Source organism: Schistocerca gregaria, chromosome 2, assembly GCF_023897955.1.
Source record: "Schistocerca gregaria isolate iqSchGreg1 chromosome 2, iqSchGreg1.2, whole genome shotgun sequence".
Classification (NCBI taxonomy): domain Eukaryota; kingdom Metazoa; phylum Arthropoda; class Insecta; order Orthoptera; family Acrididae; genus Schistocerca; species Schistocerca gregaria.
Window position 1 is genome coordinate 945682881 of NC_064921.1, and position 26646 is coordinate 945709526.

The 26646-nt window shown below is 40.5% G+C and overlaps 1 protein-coding gene across 1 annotated transcript in view; it reads right to left on the reverse strand.

Annotated features, from left to right (window-relative positions):
- Positions 1–26646, reverse strand: part of LOC126335404 (serpin B6-like) — a 325460-nt gene that overhangs the window by 99818 nt on the left and 198996 nt on the right. The window contains exon 5 of the mRNA XM_049998665.1: positions 14459–14673. Coding sequence (XP_049854622.1) covers positions 14459–14673 — 215 coding nt within the window. The remainder of the gene's footprint in view (positions 1–14458; positions 14674–26646) is intronic.

A 26646-nucleotide genomic window follows, 5' to 3' on the forward strand; every position in this document is an offset into this window, starting at 1 on the left:
CTACGTATGATATTGTCTGGGAGCAAGGTGTCATACGGAAACTTCTACAACTTATTCGAAGCTAAATGATGGGCTGCCACAAGGATCTGCCCTGAGCCCTCTCCTGTTCAATTTACACATTTCCGATATGACTAAAACCACATCTAGAAAGTTTGGATATGCTGACGACTGGGCACTCACAGTAATGTTACTGTGTCCATATTGACCAATGGTTTATCAATTACTGCTAAATATTACTATATACAGAAGTTGCAGCCAAGTGTACTTAAGAAAGTAGCTGAACATTCCATCTGAACAACAAGTGGACCAACAAAGAGCTCATGGTGAACTTTGAAGAAAGGTTGTTCATTCATAACAGAAATACCTAGGTATCATGCTTGGTAAAACAATCAACTACAAACACTTCTATTAAGAACAGCTGAAATCAAAAATAGAAACATGATTCTCCAGAAACTCCATGGTACATCATGAGGCTCCTACTTCACCTTTTGGATTGGTCTACCTTGTTATAGAATATTGCTCCCCAGCTTAGATGAACAATATTTACACAAGACTTGTTGACATGCAGCACAACCATGACATGTGTTTTATAACTGATACAATCAAAACTACACCTACTTTCTGGCTACCCATACTTAGCTAACCACCACCTTGATCTCTATAGTGAAAAGTGCACTTGTAGAGCAGTACAAAAAGCTATGATAATCCTCCCCTCCCTGTTCACATAGACATTTCAACCATCAGCAAAGGAAGGCTTTGCTTTCATCATCCAACCCCGGAAACTGCAAGGATGTTAGCTGACAATGGCTTTAATACTAATTACTTCTGCAGACACCCATGATGGATTACTGCTATCACGGAACAACTTAAAATGCTGTATGAATGTGTGGTGTCTTTTTCTTCAGAAATATCTGAAAGAACAGACACCACATATAATCTGCAGCGATGGTGCATATTATGTAAACTGAAGGTGGAGGGGGAACCAAGGAAAGAACAAGAGAGGGAACGAACTCATGATGTCACCTGCATCAGGAATTATGCATAGTCAGCAGTGCTGAGTGAAAATGTGTGCCAGACCGGGATTCATTTGCATTAACCACTGCACAACTAAGACACAGAGTTTATCACAACTGTGCAGATGATCTTGGTACAGCCCTTGGCCGATCCACATTCCCACCTAGTGCCACCTATCTGCTGTCTTTGTCCAAATCTTCCATTCACTACTTTGCAATTCCACTGGAGGTCGGATGCGAAGGTGTTGGATTCATAGGTGCGATGAGTTCCATACTATTCTGTATATACTGACCAAGACATTAAACAAGTGAAAGCTAAGATTAACAGAAGATCAAAATTTTGGGAACAAAGGACAAAGCAGTTAATGGTTAACCAACAAACCACCCTCAGTACCAGTACTGATTTTTTCCTTATTTCTTTAAAAAACCAGATTTTGAACCTTAACCCTATACCAAACTTGCTGGACCATCATTTTGAAGACTATGTGTGAGTGTTAATAATCACTGCGTAGGTAGCTACTCTAGAATCTTAATGTACACATTTCTCACATTTTTTAGCTTTTGATGCACAGCTAACAGCTACCACTTTATGATGCTTAATAAAATTCATAAAAACTCCCTCACCAACATTTTGAAAATTATTAACAAGATAAATGCATAAACATCAGAGTGTTGCAACAGCCTGGTAGTATAAATCAAAAGTCTATCTTAGTTCAATATCTGCTCCACTGGATTCAGCACATGGTTTGTATGTTCAATCATTTCAGTCTTAAAGCTATGAACAAAATTGTGCTAGGTTCCAGTTTTGGCTTAGAAGAAGTAGTGAGATGGTCTCAAAGCTATCTTATAGCAGTATAATGGAAAAGACAGGATGAAATATCAACAATATGATAACAGTTCATATTGCTACTCACCATATAGATCAGACAATGAGTCACAAACAGGCACAACTAAAAGACAGCTATACATTTTAGATTTCAGCAAAAAAAACTTCTTCTGAAGTAGAAAACACACACACATTCACACAAGCACAACTCACACACACATGATCACTGTCTCTGGCTGCTTTGGCCAAACTGATTTGTAGCTGTGTCTGATGGGAGGAGCAAATCTGGTAGTGGGGTAGGAAAGAGATATGGGGCAGGCAGGAAGGGACAGGATATAGCAGGGTGGGGTGGGGGAAAGTGTAACGATGGTTGTGGGAGTGTGCAGAAACACAATGGGGAAAGGGCAGGGCTCCTAGGTGGTGTCAGGAGGTTTGAAGGAAGGGAACAGAATGAAAAAAGGAGGGAATTTGTAATGGGACATTTTGCTCTAGCATTACCTATCCTCAACAATTGCAGTCGATATCAATAATATTTTTCGAATTTTGGACTGGTTAGTATTATCTCAGCTGTTTTTCTGAAAAATTTCTTATAATTTTGTACATATTATGTTATAATTCAAGCCAGAATTTATGAATAGGAATTATTATTTTGGATGTTATAATTGATAAATAAAAATTCGGAATGTACAGTTAATTTTTTTTAGAAACATCTTAAATTATGATTTATTTGGTACACTTAAAACTTGTATTATTAATTAAGCAATCTAGTACTGTTTATTATGTTTATTTCTGCATTCATTTATGAAATAATAATCAAAACTAATAGAAATTCGTTTTTCAAGAAAAATTGTAAACCCTTTGGAATATTGTTATTACCACAGAGTGAAGTAGTAGTAAGCATGCCTCAAATGTGACTGGAAGTATTTTTGTATTTTCGGCAAATAATGTAATTTTGGCTTTGTTAGTGAGAAAAATCAAAAGGCAGTGTGATACACTAAAATGTGACAAAATAAATGAATGTAAAAACAAAAATTCTGCAACAACAATGTTTAAAATTATTTAGATCAATTTAACCATGAGGACCTGAAATGTGAGAATTTGAGTGTCAAAAATCAGACCCCTAGACACAAAGAACTGAAGCCAACTCTAGAAGAAAAGATAAGTAAACTAAAAGGTTTATTGTACTCTTACTCCTGTCATATCTTCAGAAAAGACTTTGCTTATTGTGGAACAACAGTGGCAACTAGGAAGAAGGTGGGGCATCACAAATGTGGGGTCATCTGTGATTAATTGACTACTAATGAAATTTTATATCTTGTAGAAAGTGCTGTATTTTGTTAATGACTGCTTTCATAGGTAGCCTTACCTTTACTGGGATAGGAGATGCATGGAATAAGTAGAGAGAGTAGGGTGAACGGGACAGATCTCGCACCTGCACCCAACCCCTTACCATGTGGCTCATATCCCTGCAATAGACCTAGATGCAAGACCTGCCCCAAACATTCACCTACCACCACCTACTCCAGTCCTGTCAGACACATCTCCTATCCCATTAAAGATATCCTCCCACCATTACCTACTCCAGTCCTATCATAGGCATTGCCTACCCCATCAAAGGCAGGGATACTTGTGAAACCAGTCATATGACCTACAACCTACATTACAATCACTGTGCTGCATCCTAGATGGGCATCACAACTAACAAGCTGTCTGCCCACAAGAATGGCCACCAACAAACTGTGTCCAAGGGACAGCTGGACCACCCAGTTGCTGAACATCCTGCCAAACACATTGTGCTTCACTTGAATGAGTGCTTCACAATCTGTGTCCCCTGATCCTTCCTACCAACACCAGCTTATCTGAATTGCACAGGTGGGAACTATTCTTGCAACATATCCAACATTCCTGTAAATGACTCCACCCCTCAACCTCTTCTCGCCTGTGTGTGTGTGTTTGGGGGGAGGGTGGGGGTGAGGGAGGGGGGGGGGGTGAGAGTGTTAGAGATGGGTCATTCACAAACTTATGGGTCCAAAGGAACAGTTCACCTCGATGAACAGAATAAGTGAGGAACAAATTCTAAGGAACAGTCTTTCATAGTTAACCTCAGTGGAGGCTTTCTACTTATAGTTCCCAGGAATGGGAAATGGTCAGTCTATTCCCGCAGTGGCATGTTGGCCGGTCTTGTTCCAGCCTCGGTCCCATTCCTGTCTGTCTCAGTCTGCGAGTTCGTACTTATAGTTCGCGGGAATGGGAAATGGTCAGTCTCATTCCTGAATGGCATGTCGGCCAGTCTCATTCCAGCCTCAGTCCCATTCCCACCTGTCTCAGTCTCACTCAGCCGGACTCGTCCTTCTTCACGTGGCCACTCATCACAGTTCCACTGCCGTCTGCTCATAGTTAGTTCAGTATCAAGTTGTTGTTCGTTTCATTCACTTCGCACAGCCATTCTAGATTTGTTTCAAACCTTTTTTGAACTCTGAATTTCTGGTTCTTTTAGTATTCTATTCAGTGTCCATGACTGGTAATTAAAATGTATTTTATAATTACATAAATTACTTAAAATTATGTGGTATGTAATACATACATCTTTTCAGGCAACAAAACGGTGTATCAGCGTACTTCACTATTTCAATAAACAGCAGAAGAAATACTTGCAAAAAGACAAGATTTTTTTGTTATTACACTTGCAAAGGATGTTGGCAACGCACACATCGGTTTCCATTTTCCATATTTTTTTGAATCAAGATAAAAGAGCATGTTCATTGTTGTGGAAGGCAGACCAACTTACAACCGAACAAAGCCTGCGCTTCGCAATCAATTGTATGGTGTCAGATTTTATAAAGAGAATATGATAATTCCTACAATGTTATTTCAGTGGTACAGGGTGGCACACGAATTCATTTATATCCAACAATTTTTCTGTCTGTTAAAATTCTCGATTCAAAACTGCTGCGAAGATATTTTTGCTAAAATAGTGGCAGACAGACGATAGTCTCTATTGTTATTCTTGATTTATTTTATATCAAGTCAATATATTTAGATAAAAGTCTCTTGTTCTCTATTCTTTAGCATTTAAAATTATGCCCAATGAAAATTTTCCATATTTTTTATACCAGTTACTAGTAAACTCCGCTGTAAGTTACTAGCACTAATGGCTGCAGTCCTAATTGCGGACACTTAAAAACATTAATTAGATGAAATTACAATTGAAATAAATACAAATCCATGTCTAGACAATAGGGACTCTATTTTTCAAATAATAATTAACAATATAGTTACAGGTTTCCTCTTTGCAGACCTCACATGTCTCACGCCCAAACAGTTCATCCATTGGCACAGGAAGAACAACTGAACCACAATTATCACAGATAACAAAAAAGATTATAATTGTTGTTGCCTATGGATGTAGTTGTCTGATAATAGTTTTAATTCACACAGAAATTAAATTATTAAAGAAATAATGAAATAATTATCAATTTTACATGATACAGTCTTCTTTATACATAGTATCAATAATATTTGTTGATGTTTGTATACTTAGTTCATTGTTAACATCTTGTGGGTAGAACATAGTGTCATAGACTTTACACAAGGATGAATGAGTTTGCCATCTCTAGTGTGTGTGTGTGTGTGTGTTTTTATTTCAGAAGAAGGCCTTTTTGCCGATATCTAAAATGTATAGCAATTTTTTTATTAAGCCTGTCTGCAACTCAGCATCTTCTCTACATGGTGAGTAGCAATCTGTCCTTTCATCATATTGTTGTTATAGCAGTATAACATACCCCTAAGATTCCCAACCTGAAGAATCATCCATCAAGCAGCAACTTACACTTCAAAGATAAAAGGACTGTTATCTAGCACAAAAGCATGCAGAATAAAGATGAGAGTACCCCAAGAACAAAGCATAGAGATACAATGTGAAATGATCACATGTACTTAGTTTTAGAGACTTTTAGATGATCTAAATTGGAGATGTAAATTTCTTGGTATGATAATTAAAACATTACAGCTGATTTACTAAGACATTAGCCTATTTGTGAAAAACTACAGAAGTAGTGTTGAGACCTGTGGGATCCATATAATGCTGTACTGTAGCTAACATAAACAAAGGAAGGCAGCATGAATGGTTTCAGGATTGTTTGACTAGCTGGAGAGTGAAACATAAATGCTGAAACATCTTATCTGGCAGATACTTCAACAAAGATACTTTGTTACTCAAAAAGACCTATGTTGCAATGGGAAACATATGAATAATCTTAAGGCCCCTAGATATAAGTCCTGTACAGATCATAAAGATAAAAGAAGACAAATAACAGCTCATACAGAAGTATACAATCTTTCTTACAATACTCCATCTGTAACTGGAATAAGAAGAATGGTAATGTACAGAAAAATGAAAAGTATCTTCCGTTTACTGTGAGCAATGGAGTATACATGTGTAAGATCTAAGTCTAACTAAGGAACCTCAAGAAGATGTGATCATCTTAGAATTATTAAGATTGTATGACAAAATTATGCCATGTGTTACGCAAGCTACATGAGACAGGTAGCTTGCAATTCCAAAGAAGGCAATTTGAACCATCAATGTAGCAAGTCCTGTTTGCAAAATACTGACACAAATTATTTACAGAAAAATTGAAATACTTACAGACTCCAACCTCAGAGGAGATCATTTAGGGTTCTGGAGAAATGTAGGAACGTGCAAGGCAATATTGATTCTACAACTTATCTTAAGATATGTTCAAGAAAACCTGTGTATCTTGCAATTATAAATTTATTTAATGATTTTGACAATTTTGATTGGAATAGACCCTTTGAAATTTTGAGGCTAGCAGGGATAAACACATGGAGTGAAAGGTTGTCGACAAAATGCACTGAAACCAGACTGCAGCAACAAGGGTCAAAGGACAAGAAAGGGAAGCAGTATTTCAGTATTTGCGAATGTGGTATGACAGCTGTGCAAACTTATTCCAATTTTACTCAATATGTATTTTGGGCAAGCAGTAAGGAACAGTAGAGGGTCATGTGGAAAAGCAAATGAAGTTCAGGGATGGTAACGAACTTGTAAGAGCTGTTGAATTGAATGGTCAGTGTCATAAAAGGAGGTTCTACAATGAAAATCAACAAAATTAAAACAAGGATAAAGGATTATTGTCAAATTAAACAGGTAATGCTGAAGGAATTGGATTAGAAAATAAACACTAAAATTAGTAGATAAGTATTGCTATTTGAGCAGCAAAATAAGTGATAGTGGTCAAATCAGGGAGGATATGAAGCATTTTTGAAAAAAAAAGTATTAGTCAAAATCAAAGATAAATTTAACATTAAGAAGTCTTTTATGATGGCATTTTTTCTAGAGTGGTGCCTTGCATGGAAGTTAAATATGGATGATAAGCAGTTCCAACAAAGAGAATAGAAGCTTTAGAATGTGATACTATAAAGAATACTGAAGACTGGTTAACAAATGAAGAGGTACTGAATTAAGTCAGATGGAACAGAACATTATGATATAATTTGACTAAATAAGCCATTGGTTGATAGGACATATCCTGAAACATCAACAAAGGGTCAGTATCGTAACTGAGGAAGTGTTGGGGGATAAAGTGAAACTGTGTCTCGGTAACAGTATGCAGGTTCAAATAAATTTAGTAGCGGTAGTCATGTAAATATGAATAGCCTTGTACGGGATGGACTAGTACAGAGTGCAGTTTCTGGACTGAAGACCACAACAACAACAGCATATATAGATTTGATACATACATGAACAAAATATTTTCTTGACTTAATATGGCAGTAACATCAACAATAAGTAACAGACTTTCCCATAGTGCTCATACTGGCTTCATTTCTAGTACTATGCTTACAAACAGGTGCCTTATGGGTTTGTGATGGATTCAGGATGGTTTTCTCCAGAGAATACACCAACGTGTTGAGAATTATATTTTATTGCACATCATGGCAGGATGCAAAGAAGTCAGAGATGAAATACAATGCAAAGACGGTTTGTTTATGCATCGATATTTCTGGTGACGAGTTTATCAGCTCCACATTGGTTGGCATCAGGTGGAGTTGTGGGAGGTAGACAAACGATAGTAAGCTCGAAGGAGTCCTCCGGTAGTGGTGTTGGAAGTCGTCGAGCAGCGAGGGTTGGCCATGTGACGTGGAAATTGAGGAAGTGAGCCGGTTGTCATACAGGCTGTGTGTGTCGGGAGGAGGAGGGCCTGTACGGAGCAATCACGATGGTGTCGGCCGAAGGTTTTGCGAATGCCCGGAGCGTTTCGAGGTCGCCATCAGGCGGCAGTTGGAAACACTTAATTAAGTGGCATGGTATCACAGAATTATCACTGGGAACACTGGGAGATGAGAAACACACGATCAATAGCAAATTGTCCCTGAGTATTTTAGAAATTTCGTGGATGATGTCAGAGGGGGCACAGAGACTGTCACCTCGAGGGAGGCAGCGCGGGTTGACCAGGGGAGTGGGGGGAGAAAAACCTCAACACGGTGAGGCAGGCAGGAGCGTTGACATGCTCGACACAGGTAGTGGTGAGCAGTTCACGGTTGAGGGCTGTGAGCTCGATCGAGAGAGTGTGTTTGGTGGGGATATCGGCAATGAGCTTGACGAGGAGTTCTGTGATGCACACGATGGTGAGTGATTGCTCAAGAGAGGGAGCAAAGGTGGAGCGTCATGTGGTAGTAGGTGGTGTGGAGCGCTCGTGTCAGGCAATGGCGTAGATTCGGGCTCAGCGTGAGCTGGTTTGAGTTTGTTCAGCAACAAAGTGATGGGGTAATTTCTTACCAGGATGTCACATGTGTTTGTGGATCATCAAAGCACACGATAGATAAGGGCCAGAGTATGTGGGCTGGAGAGGTACTTGGACAGAGTCGTCCTGGAGCATGACAAAATTACAGTCGGAAGGGGAAGTGGGTACATAGACCGTTGGAGGTATGTGAGTGGATGTGGGGGGGGGGGGGGGGGGGGTGAATCAGCAGGTTGGAGAAGTGGGATTTCACACATTCAATGAACGAGGGTAGGGGTGAAAGTGCGTGACAGGCAGGAGGACAGACGATTTCTCCTGGGAGGACCAAGGTTTGTCCATATACGTATTCTGCAACTGTCCCTTTGATGCCGTCTTCCTTGTAGGTTGCACGAGCACTGAGCAGTACAAGTGGCAGGGCCTCCATCCATAAGGAGTCGTGGCAGTGGAGGACCGCCTTGAAGGTGTGGTGCCAGCACTCAATGAGGTCATTGCTTTGTGGATGGTAAGCAGTCGTGTGCATGCGTCGGATTCTGCAGATATGGCAAATGCCATTGAACAGGGCCGACTCGAACTGACTGTCCTGGCCAATGGTAATGACTGCAGCATAACCTAAACATGATACCCATGACTCAATGAAAGAACAAGCAACAGTTTCTGTGGTAATGTCAGGAACAGGAGTGGCTTTGACCCATTGAGTAGTATGATCAATGGTGGAAAGTATGAAGCGGAAACCATTGGAGCGGGAAGAGGGCCCACAATTGATGTGCACGTTCTGAAATCGCCCAGGGGGAATAGGGAAGGTGCCGAGAGGGGGAGAGATTTGTTTGTGTACCTTGTTGCGTTGACACACAAGGCATTCGAGTGCCCACTGTTGCAAGTCTTTATTGACGTTTCGCCATACGAAGTGCTCTGTGACTAGGCGGGCTGAAGCTCGAATGCCAGGGTGAGCCAAGCTGTGAAGAGCATTGAAAACAGCTCGATGGAGCATGGTGGGGATAATGGTGAAGAGTATGCCTGTGCTATCATCGTACTAGACTGCACCGGAAATACCAGAAAAGGTGGTAAGGACAGGCTTAGAGAAGAAGCTGGGTCGAGATTAATTTCTGTGTATCTTCGTCAGAGGATTGGAGTTAAGGGAGAGCAGAAAGATCCAATAGGGAAGATACAGGATTGACACGTGAAAGAAATTCAGCAACAATATTGTCATCACCCTTTATGTGCCTGACATCGATGGTGAATTGTGAAATGAAGTCGAAATAACGGAAACGACATGGGGGAGGGTCGGCCAGAGGGTGCACTGTAGCAGCTGCCAAGGGTTTGTGGTCAGTGAGAACATAGAATGAGCGCCCCTCGGCTTCCGTTCGAAAATGTTGGATTGCCTCGTACACAGCCAGCAGTTCATGATCGAACGTGGAACAATTGTGTTGGGCGTTGGTGAGCTTTTGGGGAGAAAAACTGCAGGGTCAAGGTCTGGCCGTCAAGTGTCTGGCGCCGATGACGTCTGTTGTAATGAAAAGTTGCGCATCGGGGTGGGGATGCGCAATTGTGACGGCTTTGGCTAGGAGTTTCTTGAGTTCCGAGAAAGAGTCTGGTGTGTACTGCAGATGCCGGGTTTGTTTTTTCCTGCCAATGCGTTAGTTAATGGGGCTTGGATTTCCGCAGTAGTTCATGGTGCCAAGAAAATGCTGAAGTTCTTTGAATGAAGAAGGTCTCGGTAGATTTAAGATGGACTGTATTTTCTCCGGTGGATGTGAGGTACCGTCAGCCGATACCCGGAACCCAAGGAAGGTGACAGCAGGCTGTTGCAGTTGTAGTTTGTTGGGGTTGGTTTCAATGCCTGTGGCTTTCAAGGTGTCTAGAATGGTCTGCACGTGATGTATATTGTAATCGACAGAGGAGCTGAAGACAAGTACGTCGTCGAGGTAAGCAAAACAGAATATGAGGCTTAACAAAACCTCATTGATAAAACGTTGCCACATCTGTGTGGCGTTTTTGATTCCAAAAGGCAGAAATCGGAATTGAAAGAGGCCTATGGTCATGGTGATCGCTGTTTGTTGAATATCCTCGGGGGCCACTGGAATTTGGTGGTAAGCCCGTTTACAGTCGATGACGGAAAAAAACAGATTTGCCCGACAGCGTGCTGGTGAAGTCGGCAATGTTTGGTACAGGGTAGTTGTCCATTATAGATCTTGCATTCAAGTGACGGTAATCCCTGCACATGCACCATGTCCCGTCTTTTTTGGATGTCATATGAATGGGAGTGGAGCAGCAGCTGGCAGAGGGTTCGATGAGACCGGCGTTTAAGAGCTCTGTGATTTGCTTTTTGAGATCACAAAGGCACTCGGAGTAAACTCTCCGGGGTTTACTAAAGATGAGAGGACCCAGTATAAGTCACAATCTGTGCATTGTTAGTAACCACAGCAATGTTGCCTGATGCAAGGGAGGCTGTTTGTTTACTGCTAGTGTCGTGCGATCCAGTCAGAGCTGGATTACTGCGTTCGGTGTGTGGGTGCGGCCTTTGGCAGCACGGTCTCAGTCGAAACATGTGAATTGTGTTCAGGCACGAGTGCACTGTCTGTGTAGTTCATCGAGTTCACACGGTGGCGCACAGGAGCAGCTGTTTCACAGTTTGCAAGATCGTCCACTGGGAGCAGGCCAGGCTGAAGTGAGGCACGGTGCACATGTGCAGTGGTACACAAGTCAGACTCAACAACTGTGGTGCGAGGAGGGCGTGGCACTATGGGGCTGTCAGTAAACGTGGCGACACCAATACGGGGGCCTAGTTTACACACGTCTATGTACGACATTGCGGTGACAGCACAGTAATTAGAGGTTACGGATGAGGAGCACATGGAAGTAGTATAGTCTGTACAGTTGATGCACTTACTAACCTTGATTTGTCCTTGTTGAAGTGTTTTTAATTTCAAACTGCTTTTCCTGGATCCGGCGAGTGAGCTCGAAATTTTCGTTGCGTAGGCGAGCGACCTGTTATTGCTCGACAAAACACTTGTGTGTAATTTCTTGCAGCACAGTCAAAAGACACGAGCATGTGTGTACTAGTTGAGCATGAACAGATGCATCCAGGGAGTGAAGGCTCGATGGAGCACAGGGAAAGTGATTGTTGGGTGATGAAACACAGTGTTGCACACTATGTCTCTGGAAAGTTTGTGGTGGTGCAAGAAATCAGTGCCTATGATATGTTAGTCAATATCACAGACTAGGAAAGTCCACTCGAGCTCGCAGTTCAGAGAGAGGATAACAGATTGGGATGTTTAACTGATGCACTGGAGTTTAGTGGAGTTGACAGCTTGTAGTGACGTGTGGTGGGAACGAATGTTCTCGGATGCTAGAGTCGTAGGCAGTAGGGACACATCAGCACTCGTGTCAATGAGGAACAGTTGTCCTGATGACATGTCTTCGATGTATAAGCGTTCGCAAATGTTCGGTCATTCACGAACTGAGAGAAGGACTGAGAGGTGCCTGTCTTGTGCGCAGGAGGCGACACCGGAACCTACCTGTGACCGGCGTTCGGGAAACACCAAGGCAGTCTGCAGTTCCTTGCTGCATCACCGAAACGTGTGTGGAAGTAGCAGTAGGGGTAATGTGGATGTGCATACTGCAGAGAGCCCGTAGCCAAGGAGGAAGGACAAGGGTCCCTGTCTGCTGAAGAGTTGACTGCAGGAAGGGGCGAGGCCGTCGCCGGTGCCGGCGAGTGGTTACCAGTGGCCAAATTAATGTGGCATCTGCAGCGTGCAGGGCGAGGGTGAAGCTGTTGGTGGGAGGCAGGTTCAATTTTCCATGTGTGAAGCTCGCATTGTAGTGCACAATGAGCTCGGTCAGTGGCGCAGATAAGTACGTCAGTTGCTTGAGCTTCGGGGCAAGAGATGGCAGTTTGGACAGAAAGAGGAAGTTTCTTGATCCAGATTGACAAGAGCATGTTATTGGGCACGGCTTGGTTGTCAACAAGGAGTCAGAGACGGCGCCACAGCTGTGATGGAGTCGAGTTGCCAAGTTGTTCCTTGTAGATGAGCTTCTGGACCTTCTCAATCAACGTTCGTGTAACACGTTCCAGTGTTGTCCTCTCGACAGAAGTGGATTGTCTACCTGAGGAGGTGTGATGATTAAATCATGAATCAAGTCAGCATGGTCGTGGAGATCGTTCATGAGACAAATACACTGTGAGTGGCCATCAAGTGAATAATATTGAAAGATCTGCATGACTAAGGTGAACCAGAATTCGGGGATCTCGTTGGAGAACACAGGCAGTTTTGGTAGTTTCGCGAGTGGTGGCAGCCTGGAAGCAGCCTGGGGGGAGAAGTGCAGAAGCAGATGTGAGGTCAAGTGTGTGGGTGGCAGTAGCATTCTCGAGCCTTCACGGCACGGTCGTGGAGCTCGATGGAGCTGTGAACTAACCCTGCGGTAGAGTGAATGTGGCACATTGGGGTGGAGGACGATGTGTCATGTCGCGGACGCGGATGAGGCATCGGTTTGTTCCGAAAACGAATGCAGAAGCTCGACAGGAGCCGGTGCAGATGCGACAGGAGAGATGTGTTCCATGGAAGGTGGCACGTCGCGGATGGCCGACGCGGAAGAGGCACCCGGCTGTGCCGAAAACAGTTGCGGAAGCTCGACTGGAACCGGCGCAGATGCAACAGGTGAGAAATAATTCATGAACTGTGGGTGCATGTTAACACGCTGATAGCTTGACGAGAGAGCTGAGCAGTAATCACCTGTGTGGCAGGGAGGCGGCGGAGGTGTGGGCTGAACCAAAGCACCGTGTGTATAGTGATGCCAAACATGGGGTGAGTGGGAAAAAGGTTCATTGTTCACAGTTACTCCACTCGAAATCACGTTTGGATAAGGTGAGACCCATGGCAGAGAGCACTGGGGTGTACTAGTAGAACGTAGGATGTCGTTATGCCCACTATACCACTTGTTGTTCATTCGCAGGCTGATATGCCGAAGTTGGAAGACACATATTGATGTGGGACAGAAGTAGCAGTAAGCATGGTCGGAAGGTGAGGTGAAAGGCCTATGAGCCTGGCAGAGCCGACCACGTGGCTGTAGTTAATGTGGGGTTGCACGGATTAGGGTGTTGAGAATTGTTGCTCCGGCAGTGGGAAGATGTCCAATGAAACATTAATGGAGTTCAACTTTGGTATCGTATTGCATTGAGAGCCTTAAGTAGTGGTGGCATGGTTGATGGAGGTAGGCACATGAGGTGGTGGTAACAAAGGTGTCTGGTAACCAGATACATGCATGTTCCTAATATCACTTGTTGATACAGGCTCGAAAATATTGAGCGACACCAGGGGAGCCGTCAAAGGGGAAACACCGTGTTGCAATCCTGGTGGGTGTAGATCGCCAGCAACATGGTGCATATTTGTCACAAAATCGGGCGTTAGGTGTGGAGCCGAAGTCATTGTTTGAACACTGTTGTGGTACAACACACTGGCATGGTCATCGCAGGGACTGTCAGAAAGCAAAAACAAATAACAAAGAAACTCGGGGTCACCATTGTGGTGGATTCAGGATGGTTTTCTCCAGAGAATACACCATGTTGAGAACTATATTTTATTGCACATCATGGCAGAACAACACATATGGAACTGAATTTTAACATGGCGGGAAGCAAAGAAGTCAGAGATGAAATACAATGCAAAGATGGTTTGTTTATGTATTGATATTTCTGGTGACGAGTTTATCGGTGCCATAGGTTTGTGTATGAGTTGCCACCTTTCCTTATTTTTTTTCTAGGCAATTCATTGTTATATAAAGTTATGTGTCTCTAATTTCATGCTACTGTTATTGAATGGCAGAGAAGGTTTTTACCAACTCAGTAAATTTATTAGCAATACCTTGTAATTGAGCTTCAAAACTTGAGCTTCAAGTTGTTTTGCCTCTGTATACATTAAGTTTTTCTTTAGTTTCATCATATCTACAGTTTTCTTCTGAATTGCAGAAACATGGAAAGGCATGGGGGATGTGTCATCTTTCTTGAATGGGATATCCCACAGGCCTTTAAAGTAAATTGCATTTACAAGCACCAGGCAAGTCATCTGGCTCAAAGAACCTGCAAGAAACAGACATAAGGAATGAAAATTTACTTCAGCCCATGATCACAAAATTGTTTAGTATCTATGCCAACATCAACTCCCTGGTCACACTACAAATAACCTACAAGTACTGCTTGTCCAATGGCTGCATCATAATATGTTAGGGGACAAAATTTCATTGAGGCTTTTATTAGAGGAGACTATATGAAAAAACAACAAAAGTGAATACAAAACCGCTCCATCAATGGATAAAGGTTACAGCATGCAGAAAAACCAGCAAATAAACAGTGTAAACAATGGCAATGAAGGGTAAGTAAACATGTAAGGAGACTTAATATGTTTCAGTAAAATCAATCAACTGCTGTAATCAGTCACCATCATGAAATTCTTAAGAACAACCATCTAAATTGATTTAAGATGGGATGAACACATAGTATTAATAGCTATAGTTATTTGCAAGTTCCATAGACCACAATTCAGATCGCTCACTATAATGAGGAACAAGTCAGCTTACAATTCTAACACATTTTCTCAATGAAGGATAAATCTAGCTGTTGGTAAGGCCGCTGACAATTAGAGATATTCCAGAAAAATCATGAAGAATTGTACAATGAAAACAATCATTTTTTAACAATATAATGTAATTGTACAGTTAAAAAAAATACTCACCAAGTGGTGGTAGAACAGATACATAAAAGAAGGTTATAATTAGGCAAGCTTTCGGAGCTACATGGTAAATAGAATTTTTTGTGTATCCCATTACATTATAAATTACATAATTCATATACATACGAATTTGTTTACTGTTGTCTGACTGGCTTTTGTGAGCTGCTGTTCAGTTGAGAAACCTTAAAAAGACAGATTATTAGAAAGGTACATATGACACAGAAAAGAGATTCTGAACTCATTAACAGTTCATTCATTAGTGAGGAACCATTACTAATTCGGATTTAAAAAACAGATACAGAAGATTCAGGGAAAAACTGTGCAAACTCGTTATGAGATTGTGTAGCAAGTAAGCACACATTTCAGGCAGGTAACATAGGTGTGGTTGGTTGTTTTGGGGAAGGAGACCAGACAGCTAGGTCATCAGTCTCATCGGATTAGGGAAGGATGGGGAAGGAAGTCGGCCATGCCCTTTGAAAGGAATCATCCTGGCATTTGCCTGGAGCGATTTAGGGAAATCACGGAAAACCTAAATCAGGATGGCTGGACGCAGGATTGAACTGTCGTCCTCCCAAATGTGAGTCCAGTGTCTAACCACTGCGCCACCTCGCTCGGTAAACATAGGTGTGTTCCAGCATAACCTCAGTATACCAAGATTAGATTTGGAATGACAGACTGTGCATGGAAAGACTGGAAAAGCACATGATGCAATATCATACTCTATGATACAGGGTGTTTCAAAAAGAATACATGAGTTGTGACCAAAAAGTAATGAAAATTTTTTAACTTCATGGGATTTGCACATCTGATTTTCACTTTATTTTTTTTATCTTGTTAATACACATTTTTCTGACATGCGTTTGCATTTTCACCTGTTTTGAATATTTCGTTTATTGTTGATGGCCAAAAAGGTTATACATGTTTTCAAATGCTTCACAAATTTTAACTTCTGATAAAGATGGCTCAACAAATTTGCATTAGAGTTTGCTTTAAAAAAAGAATAAACTGCAACACCACATTCAAAATGTTGACTGTGGCTTTTGGCAAATCTGCTATGAGTAAGACAAGAGTTTATGAGTGGTATGAATATTTCAAAGAGGCCCGAGAAGGCAGTGAAGATAACAATCATCACGAATGCCCTAGCACATCAACTACTGATGACAATATGGAAGAGGTAATGAAAATGGCTCTGGAAAATCACCAAATCACCATGAGAGAGGTTACTGATGATGTCAGCATATTCTTTGGCTTATGCCAAATTTCAAACAATTATTTCTGGATGTGTTGACATTAAACACATAACAGCAAAAAAGATTAGCTGCACTGCACAATTCCACACAGTACAAGAAGTATTGCTGTGAAAGTGCCCAAAGTCTACCAAACATGGAAAACTTAATCCCAAATGGCAACTATTATACACCGCCCCATTTGTAATTATGCAAGTTCCTCATCCAGGATCATACAGACTAGCTTACCCTATAAATAGAAAGGAAAGGGCCTTTATCCACACAAGGATCTAAAGGAATTTGTACGCTGAATGGGTTTGACAAAAGGTTAAGCCAACTCATGAAGTTATTTTTCTTTAGTGTAAATATTTCAGTACAAATTATGAAAGATGTCCACTTGCTTTTATGAAAAATTTCTCTCTTGTCATTTATATTTGTGTACATAGAAATAAGGTAAGTTACTGGTTATTGAAGGTTTTGTTCACTGAGAAAAGGATGTTGTGAAATGAGTAATAAGCTGAATTTAATCACTGTAATGCAAATTCACTACCAAAATACATATACCTTCCAACCAAAAAATTGGTAAATGCAGAGGGGACAAATAAATGACGTAGCATTATGACAAGATGCAACACACAAGTGCAGTAGAAATTTGCATCATAGGAGAGAGACCTTGGTGCATGCATGATGGCAAAACAAGTCCAATATGCTTCTTAACATGCCAGATGCTTAGCTAACATTAGTATCTCTACACTATGTAGAATATACCCACAAGATTATGAATATAAACTGATGTCTACAATAATTGCCGACATCTATACTATAATAATAAAACTAAAAGGAAAAGAGAACTAAAAAATGGAAATATTTAGATGGATGGAAATAAAATGAACTAACTACAGAAAGCTATCTACACACCAGGTTACTATTTACAATATATACTCAGAAATCTACATTATGGCTATATCCAAAATAAACTAAACTCTTTAGTATTGGTAATCTGTATATGCCATGAAAGAGTTAATAATTCTAGGGGTATGCTCATACTTTGGATAAGCTATGAGAGGGGATAACGATGCTGTGCCTCGCCTAGGAAGATACCTATCAATTTCATGTGCACACATTGTATGAATATGGAAGAGACAGAAACATATATACACATTGTAGTACACAGACGTGCATCCCACAGTGAAAAGCATTAAATTAAGTACACTTATGTAAAATCATTACAGGTACTTTTAATCAAATAACATTAATAAACTTGTATGACACAATGATATTAGAATTTTATCTATAGTGCCACAAATACTGAGTAAATAGTTTGTCACCAAACACAAAGAAGTGTTCACAGAGAATTTGCTCAATCATTGTATAATGTGTTAACAACAGCTTTGAGCATGAGATGATAAATGCTTCTTTCCATTCCTTATAACAACTCCCTGTAGTTTTGTAGAGCAACTCCTGGTAGATTTGAGAAAGGTATGGCTAAGGATGGATATGTTTACTTGTGTTGGAAATGTGAGAGTGAAATTCTCAGTTCCTATCATTAGCAATCTGGAATTACAAATACTGAAGTTAAGTGAGATGAGGGCAGTAGTTCATGCATATGATCAGATTGCTTAAATGTATATTGTTTTTTCAGTCCTGATGTGTAATACGGTTTGCTAATTATTCATGTAAACAAAGATTATATCATGAGTTTAAAAGTTAAAAGGAATGCTAGCTTATCATAAAAATTGTAAATATAAATTATTTATTAATTATGAGAGTAAATATGAAATAACTTTCATGGAAATGAAGCCTCATGAATTTTGAAGGGGTGTTCTTAAGTGTTATTCACTTGTATTTAGACATTGTTGCACAAATATCAAAAACAATTTGACAAATTTATTTATAAACTTGTATGTATGTGAAATATATTAGACTTCATTTGTCAGCTAACATCAAAATGACATTTATGTGCAGTTATAAGGAGCAAATTTACCTCATGTTTTAATTTATTTAGGCAAGTCGTGAAAATTTCACACATTTGTACAAAGACAGATAGGGGAACCTGTATATGAAAAAGGTGTTTAACATAAGTGAAATTAAAAGGGACTTCAAGGAAAAGTGTCTGCATATTGTATGTATAGTGCGTGTTGAATGAGGAATACATATTCATGCAAAGTAGTGATCAAATTTGTGTGTGCCAAGTAATGAAAACATTCTAAGTGCCCTTTGTAGTTGCATTAGATGGTGAACTTTACTATAAAGGAGTAATTAAAGCAAGTAACTTATAGACACCCAGAAAATGGTGAGCTCTTGACATGATGCTGATGATACAGACTGGCCTTTTGAAAACTTAAATATGTTATGGACAATTTGGTTTATATAAGAATGGTTGGAACTTTATGGTTTCTCCATCATGGTATTAAACTTTTTAACCAAATACATATCAGTGTACACCTATCCTATAGAGCGACCCTCTGAACACTATAATGACATGCAATTCATCATCGTCTACAAAGTTACAGACCTGAGGCTGAACTGTTTTCCATAGTTGCACTGATGGCACCACAAGGCACGCGCACAATGAGCAATCACTTAACGTGTGGAGGTATGGCTGCAACACTTAACATGTGGAGGTATGGCTGCACAAACTATGGGTGATGGTTACACCTCAATGATGGAGCAAAACATTTGTTGAGTCATGATCTCTTAGAAACTGAATGTTTAAAGTTTTATAAATTTCATGTAAATTAATTGTAATATAAATAAAGCTGACACATGCAGGGGATAAACATATGTAACCTTGGTGACAAATAAATGAATTTGATCTCCAGCCAGCTCAAAAAATAGTTTAAGTGGTACTTCCATATGAAATTTTATTATTTGTGTTAAATATATTCATAAAATGCACCACTGTCATCCACTAATCATGGAGAATGCCACTATACAGTACTAGGACAGTTGTGATAGATCTTATTTTGGTTTAGCCAAATGGATAAGTTGTTTAATAAGTATTAGAACACTGTAGGGAGCAAAGACACAATATAAACAAACCTACACCAAAAAGAGACATGTACAAAAATAAAAATGAATGTATATGATATTCTAATGTTTCCTTAAGCCAATATCAAATATTTCATTCTTCAACTATTGATCTCTTCCTGTCACTGATTCTGGGTGGGTGTATTGCATGTATGTCAGACAATAATATATATTTGTGTAAAAGTTTTTACAGCATATCTTTTGGAAAGGAAGGAACTTCCATTCATTTCTAAATTACTTCATTCTGAAAACAATGATTCCAAGACTTACCAAGCGGGAAAGCGCCGGCAGACAGGCACATGAACAAAACACACAAACACACACACAGAATTACGAGCTTTCGCAACTGGCAGTTGCTTCGTCAGGAAAGAGGGAAGGAGAGGGAAAAATGAAAGGATGTGGGTTTTAAGGGAGAGGGTAAGGAGTCATTCCAATCCCGGGAGCGGAAAGACTTCCCTTAGAGGAAAAAAAGGACAGGTGTACACTTGCACACACACACACACACATCCATCCGCACATACACAGACACAAGCAGACATATTAAAAGGCAAAGCATTCTGAATATGATACCTGGATACACTGTAACCAGCGAACTTCAGAACATATGCTGACATTATTTATAACTGTGTTGTACTGCATTCTTGGTCAAGAAGCTGGATGCTGTATCTATTTCTTAAAGAAAGAAGAGGTAAATAACACTGTTCAAAGGAGAGTTATTATATCAATCACTTTATAGACTGTTACTGTGGTAAATCGAAGCAATAGACTGTGGAGGTGTGAACTCAGATATATGAATTGCTGCAGGTGTAAGTATCTGCCAATCAAAAACATCAAAATAATCCACATTATTCACACCTCCTTACAGTACCAGTACTTAACCACCAGTATAGTTTGTGTTGTGAATACATGCACTTTCACTAGATAAAGAGCAAAGAGCTCAAAAGATAGTGTAAATACTGTTTTCGTGTAAATACTGTTTTCTGTTACGTGTTTCTATGCTATACGCATTAGTTCACTAGACTCTGAATAATGCATGATGCGCACTGTTGTTGTGCTCATTTCAGTTATTGTCAATGACTGTTACATAGTCATACCCACACATTATGTCACAATCCATAGTATATCAGTTCATGTATCTCTGCATTTTACTGTACATACTTCAAACTTGAAAATAAGAAAAGTAATTAATAAAATCCTTACAACTGACTGACTAACAGAAGGATAAAAACTGACTGGCTGATCATAGAAGGAGAGTCTCTGCCTGTACAAGAGTATTCTCACATAGCTGCCAAGAAAGTTACTATTAAATCGCACATACATATTGGTGATGGTAAAATTTCAGAAATTTGGGTTTATCCATATGTCTATTGACAACCATTCATCTTGAACATTACCCAAAAAGCAAACAGGAAGATAACTATGTAACCTCCATCACACTTGTAGCAATTCTTTGCTCACAAAGCAGAAGTGTGTCTATCTTGTGTGTAACACAGGAGTGAAGGGACCTGATATATCGATGATTCCAGAATGAGATTTTCACTCTGCAGTGGACTGTTCACTGATGTTATACTTCCTGGCAGATTAGAACTGTGTGCCAGACCAAGACTCAAACTTGGGACCTTTGCCTTTTGCGGGCAAGTTCTCTACCAAGAGAGCAGTTGCCCACACAAGGTAAAGGTCACGAGTTTGAGTCTCAGTCCAGCACACAGTTGTAATCTGGCAGGAAGTTTCATGTGGATGATTGTCTCACCTTATACTATGGTTTCATACTCTGATTTAAGCACTGTGTAAGATCCAGCACAGAAGAGTACTTTGTGGGAAAGGAAGGCACACCACTTCAACAAGAAGAGACATTCCTGGGGACACACCATTAGCTGTTTATCGAAAGGTGACTCGAAATATCTCTTCTAAGTTCCATCCCAAACACTTGTACACAACAAATGTCATTCTCCAGAGAACGATACCAGCAAGGTGGAACAACTATACCAGAGTTGTGAGTCAATGCAAACTTGGCTGTGGAAGATATAAGTTCCCCAAGACCAGTCAAACATGAAAATTCCAGAATCCATGTTTTTGTGTGAATTTATTTGATGAATGTATGAAGTGATCCCAAAAAGATGAGCACAAGTAACAAGTTCCTAACACTACATTTCACTGGTTTGAGACTGTGCAGTGAATCAACAAAAGAAAGAAAGCCACAGAAAAGAAAGTGAGGGCAAGGAAACACTTTGCAAGAAAGCAGTTTGGTTGGAGCCTTGGAGGAGAAAATTTGGCACACTCATTTCTGCTCTGTTGGAGTCTTTGGGGAGCCAAGATGTCTCAATAACTGCTGCAATTTTGAGATGGTAGCCTTGAAAATGTTTCTCATTGCCACCTGGTCCACATTCTGCTGAGCAGGTCTTCCCATCTCCATGAAACAAGAAGCAAGGATGCACTCACACAAGGGATGTTATAATCATCACAGCTGAGTCGGCTATACCAGACCTGACCACTACCAGCAAGGCAGTCTTAGATGACAATAACCCTCTGTTATCTGTAACCTTTGTCCTGCTGTAGATGAAAGCTTGTAATCACATATAATGTGTCTCTAGAAAAATCCTGCACTCCCATGGGACACTGCCTTGAAGTAGGCACCTTCAGTGATGGCAGGAGGGCTTGTATGCTTCCTTGAAGTAGAGAGTTGTGATGATGGTAGCATAGCTACTGGCAGGGTCACTGAAGTCGGATGGGTTTCGACTCAGCAGCCATACAAAGTGTATCCCACAACATAGGGCAGTGAGGGCTCCAGAGGCATAGTGAAGCCAGCTTCCCTGTGGAAGTAAACCTAATATAAATCCTGGTCCTCCAGGTTGAGGGTTGGGCTCGAGGCTAACACCCTCTTCCTGTAAATGACATTCAAGTAACAAAAACCCAAAGAGCAGGAGGTGGATGGATTAATAGAGAATGACATGGTAAGGATGTCGGACAACAAATGATTAAAAAGTTGAAACCTGATCTTCGAACTGGTACCGCAAATGTTCAATCTTTATATAGTCCACACTCTCTAAAGAAGTTATTAGCCCAACAGGGGAAGCTCAAGGAGAGCATTATTGCCATCCAAGAAATTTGATGGACAGGGAATGGGGTACAGGAAAAGAAAGAGGGTGCTATGTTCTATAGCTGTGATGATAACAGACATGAGTTTGGTACTGAAATATTTGGTGATGAATTTTACACCCATTAATCCAAGGCTATCAGTAATTAGAATTAAAGGAAGATTCTTTAATTATAGTATAATTAATGGACATGCACAATCAGAAGAACCTCTTGGCAGCCCATAAATGGAGCTCGTAGTAAACATGGATCCACTAATGATTATGGAATAAGATTGATCCTCTTCACAGTCTCCCAGAATATGATAGTGGGATCTACCAGGTTTCCCTATAAGGAGATATACAAGGGGACATGGAAGTCACCTGATGGTGGAACCATTAATCAAATAGATCATGTACTGATAGACCAGAGGCATAAATCTAACTTGTCAGATATTCAAACCTTTCAAGACCCTAATGTGGATTCAGATCATTTTCTTGTAATGGCCCAGATAAGAGCAAGGATATCAAATGCTCAGAAAGAAAAACATACTAGGAAAGAACACTACAATACTGCAGCACTGCAATTAACAGAAACTTATGAATCATACTGTCAGAAAGTTTTTCAGGTCTTAGAAGAAGAACAAGGAACAAAGCAAGACAGTAATGACACAGAACAAAAATGGCTGACTATTAAAAGAGCCATAGACATTTCCCCTATGGAAACACTAGAGATGGAGGGAAAATCAATAAGGCCCACATGGTTTGATGAAGAGTGTAAGAGAGTGACTGAAGTAAAGAACACTGCAGACCAAAAGAAATTACACACAAACTGCACAAGAAGCTTGTTGGAGGATTATCGAGAGAAAAGGAGGACCAAAAAGGTGACACATCACAGAAAGAAAAGGAACTGAACTAAGGCTGAAATAGAATGTATGGAATTGTCCAAGAAGAATGAAACAAGGAAGTTCTTTATAAAAGTAAACAATGCTAGAAGAAAATTTGCTCCATAACCAGCTTGGTTAGAGATGAGTAAGGAAACATAATAAGTGAGACTAAACATACTCTGGAAAGATGGTGAAGACACTTTAATGAACTGCTGAATCAAGAGACAGAGCAAACAGAGGCTATATCTGATGACTGTGAGCAAGAATTGGATGATGAACAACCACTGGGTGGCCTAGGGTTACAGGACATTAAAAAAAAGCTTTAAGGAAACTGAAGATAATAAGGCCTCCAGCACTAATAGCATTACTGCAGAATTGGTAAAATTTGGGGGAGCAACATTAGAGCAGTCTCTGTTTGAACTTAACACTCTCATATGGGAACAGGAAAGGATACCAGATGAGTGGAATGAAGGAATATTATGCCCCATGCATAAAAAGGGTGACTGAATGGAGTGTAGAAAACACTGTGGATTCACCCTCCTGAACCTGGGGTACAAGGTGTTATCTAATATTATTGTTGGTCAGCTACTCCCACAGGTGGGTAAAGAAATTGGAATATACCAAAGTGGATTTCGATGAGGAAGGTCAACAATAGACCAGATTTTCAACCGGTGTCAAATTTTGGAGAAAACTGTTAAATATAGAATTGGAACACATCACCTCTTTATTGGCTTTAAGGCTGCATACAACAGCATCAATAGAAACTGGTTGTTTCATGCCTTACAGGAGATAGGGATACATGGAAAGCTCCTGAGAATGGTTAAAATGATGATGTCTCACATAAGAAGCTGCATTCAAGTTCGAGGAAATTACTCAGACCCCCTGGAAATAAAAAATGGGCTACATCAAAGAGGTGCATTAGTGTGCTTATTATTTAATGTAGCACTCAAGAAGCTGATTAGGGAAGCAGGCCTACAGACAAGGGGCACGATCTTCTACAAGTCAGTGCAGATTGTAGCATATGCAGATGACCTAGACATCATAGCATGGACAGTACCAGCACTGAAAGAAGCTTTTACAGCCTTACTTCAAGAAAGTAAGAAGATGGGTCTTATGGTAAATGAAGATAAAATGAAATACATGGCCTGTTAGGAGGCATATCAACCCAATATGCCATCAACTTGCAGTATGAATGGATACACATTTGAAAGAGTTGATAGCTTGAAGTATGATAGTTCCACAGGCACTTGCTTTAATGACATCTCAACTGAAATTATGATTAGGCTGATATCAGCAAATAAGACATATTTCACCTCGAGGAATTTATTCCAGTCAAGACTCCTCAGCCACCCACAACATTCAGTATTAAAAAACCCTTGTTAGTCCAGTTGTCACTTATGCTTAGGAAACATGGCCTTTGATAGAAACTAATGCAAGGCTTCTTGATGGATTTGAGAGGAAAGTTTTGAGAAGAATAATTGATCCTGTGTATGACAGAGAACAATGGAGGAAAAGGTACAATGGAGAATTGTACACTATATATGCTAATGCTCCTGAAACAAAAATCATACAAGCAGAAAGGATAATATGGGCTGGTCATGTAACAAGAATGGAGGAGTCTGAAATGATAAAGAAGACTCTCTTTAGTAATCCAGGAGGACAAAGAGGGTGAGGTCAACATTGAGCAAAATGGCTGGATGGAGTGGAAGAAGACCTACAGAAGTTATGATGCAGAAACTGGAGGAGGGTATCATGTGACTGTGGTGGATGTTGGAAGATTGTTGGGAAGGCCAAAGTTCATCCTGGACTGCAGCACCACAGAAGAAGAAGAAGAAGAAGAAGAAAAAGAAGAAGAGGAATCCTGGCCAAACACCTTGAGAAGAGTCCTCTATGAGGAGCAAGTTAATATTTGTTTTCCTGTTGTACATTCAATTGTATGAAGTTTTTCCATAGGTTTTTGCTTAGTGGCAATGATTCAATACATGTACTTTCTGATATTCATGCTTCATTGCCTGATATGCCATATCAGTTTCCAATCACTCCTCTTCCAAGATTAAATGCACAATGCGTCATGTATTAATTGTCTGGTAGTAATCCACCTGGTGCCCAGCTCATTCACATCTACATTTATACTCTGCAAACTACTGTGAAATGCATGGCAGAGGGCACTTCTCACTATATTACTTACTATGGCTACTTCCACAACCCATACACATATGGAGCACTAGAAGAACAACAGCCTAAATGCCTCTGTACACACTGTAACATAATTGCTATAATCTTGTCTTTGCAATCCTTCTGAGACTGATACATAGGGAATTGTGTCATATTCCTAGACTCCTAAATTAAAGCTGGTTCCTGAAACTTTGTAAGTAAGGTTTTATGGAATATAAATAATTAATGAATCAATTACTAACAGAGAGATAGAGGGGCTGGCCAGTACTTACCTCAGCTCAGTACAGCCGATAGAGACACAAAAAAAACCGAAAATTTAAGCTCCTAGCTTTCGGAATAAATGTTCCTTCATCAGGGAGGAGAGAGGGGAAAGAAAGGGAAGAAGGGAAAGTGGATTTAGTTACTCACAACCCAGGTTATGAAGCAACAGGGAAAGGAAAACAGGGAAGGTAGCAAGGATGGAGGCATGGTTGTCAGAGGGAAGCCAAAGATATTCTACTGCAGGTACTGTGCCAGCTTCAAGCCAAAGAGGATGCATACAGAAGTAAAGAGGTGTATAGTATAAAGATGTAGGATGGAAAGATGCATGAATGGCTAAAGAGGAAAGGGAAAGAGGAGAAGACTGAAAAGTAAATGGGAGTGAGGTTGTTTAACGTAGGTTTAGTCCAGGGGGATGGCGGGATGAAAGGATGTGCTGGAGTGCAAGTTCCCATCTCCGCAGTTCAGAGGGACTGGTGTTGGGTGGGAGAAGCCAAATGGCACGTACAGTGTAGCAGGTTCCTAGGTCCCTAGAATTATGCTGGAGGGCATGCTCCGCTACTGGGTATTGGACATCTCCTAGGCGGACAGTTCGTCTGTGTCCGTTCATGCGCTCAGCCAGTTTAGTTGTTGTCATACCGATGTAAAAGGCTGTGCAGTGCAGGCATGTCAGCTGA